General features: G+C 36.6%; 1 protein-coding gene across 1 annotated transcript in view; it reads left to right on the forward strand.

Annotated features, from left to right (window-relative positions):
• Positions 1-3,016, forward strand: part of inppl1a (inositol polyphosphate phosphatase-like 1a) — a 46,892-nt gene that overhangs the window by 9,151 nt on the left and 34,725 nt on the right. Inside the window, exons 3-5 of the mRNA XM_016549998.1 lie at positions 760-906; positions 2,292-2,382; positions 2,647-2,736. Of these exons, the coding sequence (XP_016405484.1) occupies positions 760-906; positions 2,292-2,382; positions 2,647-2,736 (328 nt within the window). The remainder of the gene's footprint in view (positions 1-759; positions 907-2,291; positions 2,383-2,646; positions 2,737-3,016) is intronic.

Here is a 3,016-nt window from a genome sequence, read left to right on the forward strand (position 1 = left end):
AATATTATGAATTATTATTATTTTTATTATTATTATTATTACATTTAAAATCCTTTAAATTTAACAGTATTCAAAACCGAACAGGAATGAAAAATATAATAAGTATAAATTAGTAAAATAATATGAATTATTATTATTATTATTATTGTCATATTAAATGGGTTCCATAAAAACCACAGGTTAACTTTCTGTTATGATGGTGTTGTGTTGGACTCAGGCCGGGTTTGCAAACTGTGTGTGTGTTTTCTGTGTCTAACAGCAGACGGTTTCTCATCATGTTCATCCAGGCCCTGTTTTAGGTTGCCAGTTATCTGACAGTTTATTAATAAAATAACTTAAACTAAACTGAAATAAAAATGAATAAAAAATTACATAGACATAAAAAAACACTAATAAAAATGACAAAAAACACAGCAAAATTACTAAAACTTTAACTGGTATTAAAATGAAAACCAAAAATATATTTCAAAATGCTAATAAAACTATAGTAGTATATCAGTGATACTAAAATAACACTGGGAGGCATTCATTATAAACATAATTTATTATAATCGTTCCTCTCTCATTCGACATCAGTGCAAATTAATGTGTTTGTATGTTTTTTGACATGAATTTTATTATTTAAGTCACTTGAACTGAAAATAAAGTGTAGCTTGAATGCGATGCGAGTCACTTTATATAAAAGCATCTGTCGAATGCATGAATAATGAATGATTCCACTGCTGTTATGAATGAGCGTGTGTGTTAATGTCTCCGCAGCGTGACGGCGTCGAACGGCCTGAGCACCATCTCTCACGAGTATCTGAAGAGCAGCTACGCTCTGGATCTGGAGGCTGTCAAGCAGGGAGCAAACAGCCTTCCTCACCTCAACAAGACGCTGGTGGCGTCCTGCAAACGCCTGCATGGGTACACACTGCAGCTGCCGCTTGAACACGCTCGTCTGCTGACATTAATTATGGAAATGATTCCACTGATCCAGCGTCTGATGAGCGTGATGCAGGACGACTCACTGATGCGTGATGGAGTCTATTAGAATGCAGTCATATGAGTCTAAACTTCAAGTTATATTTATATCACAAGCAATATCACACCAGCAAGAGTTCTGATTCTCCCCAATATCTGCACCACTGCAATAATGCCATATTGATTTATACAACAGTTCAATAAACAAGAAGTTAATACGGTTACATTTTAGACACAATATTGTCTGTTTTGGCTCAGTTTCGCAAATGAAAATAGTTCCAGTCAAAGCCACAGCAAAACTGATGAGCGTCTGTGATCAACACACAGCAGTGATTCATTACTGAATGAATCCACGGTTTTGAACAAATCAAATGAGTCAATGATTCAATGACCCATTCATAGATTCGTTACTGCACGAATCCATGGTTTTGAATGAATCGAGTGAGTCAACAATTCAGTGACTCATTCATAAAGGCAGTCAATTGCTTCGTTTCTGAATGAATCAGTCGTTTGAATGAATCGAGTGAGTCAATGATTCAGTGACTCATTCATAAAGACATGCTACTTCTCGGAATGATTCAGCCGTTTGAACTAATTAAGTGAGCCAGTGATTCAGAGACACATTCATAAAGGCAGCCACTTGCTTCGTTTCTGTATGAATCAGTCGTTTGAATTAATTGAGTGAGTCAATGATTCAGTGACTCATTCATAAAGGCAGTCAGTTTCTTAGTTTCTAAATGAATCAGTCGTTTGAATGAATTGAGTGAGCCATTGATTCAGAGACTCATTCATAAAGGCAGTCAATTGCTTAGTTTCTAAATGAATTAGTCGTTTGAATGAATCGAGTGAGCCATTGATTCAGTGACTCATTTATAAAGACAGTCACTTGCTTCGTTTCTGAATGAATCAGTTGTTTCAGTGAATCAGTTAAATGAATGTTTCAGTGACTCACCCATGAAGACAGTGACTTTTAGTTTCATATTTAGAGTATAATTTCATTTTTTAATAATTTCATATTTCAGTATACATTTTTTTAAAACATTTACTATCATTTACTCATTTATTATTATTGTTATATCAAAATATTTCAGCTACTGAAGCTACTTTTCTGTATTCAGTGCTTTCCTCATGTAACACAATAATGTCTTTGATTGATCTTTTGAGGGGTAATATCTCAGCCCAAATTGATGTGTTACATTTGCAATTAATTAGATGAATTAGCATTAGTGTGAGCCCTAGCACACACACACATGCACACAAACGCGTTCATTCATATGTACAAACAGTATTCTCTGTGTGTGTGTGTGTGTGTGTGTGTGTGTGTGTAGGGAGGTGGATAAAGTCCTGTGCGGTCTGGAGATCCTGTCGAAGGTCTTTGATCAGCAGAGCGCCTCTATGGTGTCCAGAATGATCCAGCAGGTGTGACATCACTTCCTGAGGGTTTGATGTGTGGCTCATTATGTCTGTGATTCACACTAGTAGATCTGATTCATTCATTCAGACGGTTTATAGTATTGCATTATGGATTTTTGAGCTTGTGTGTTTGTGTTTCTGGTGTTTGTTGATTCTGTTTTATGTGATTAGTGAGTAACTCTGTGCTTGTGTAATAAATGTGAGTCACTTTAGATAAAAGCGTCTGCTAATCTGCTAAATGTCTCTGAGTTGCGTAATCTCTGTCTGTAGACCATGTCTCAGGGTGGAGATCAAGAGCTGGAGCATCTGGTCACTAAACTGGCAATCCTCAAAGATCTGTTGTCATCTATAGAGAAGAAGGTAAACACACACACACACACACACTCTCACTCACACACACACAACAGACACTCACACACTCTCACACACACACACACACACACACACACTCTCACACACACACACCTCACACACACACACACACACACACACACACACACACACACACAGCTAAATACATCAGACGTATCAATAGTTCCATCACATGCTATTTTAGAGCCTTTAGAGCCATGGCTGCTCCTAAATTTCTGTATTTCAAAGTATGTACTTAGTTTGATGGAAAACTCACATAACTCACATC

Source organism: Sinocyclocheilus rhinocerous, unplaced genomic scaffold, assembly GCF_001515625.1.
Source record: "Sinocyclocheilus rhinocerous isolate Xijiao unplaced genomic scaffold, SAMN03320098_v1.1 scaffold4118, whole genome shotgun sequence".
NCBI classification, from domain to species: Eukaryota; Metazoa; Chordata; class Actinopteri; order Cypriniformes; family Cyprinidae; genus Sinocyclocheilus; species Sinocyclocheilus rhinocerous.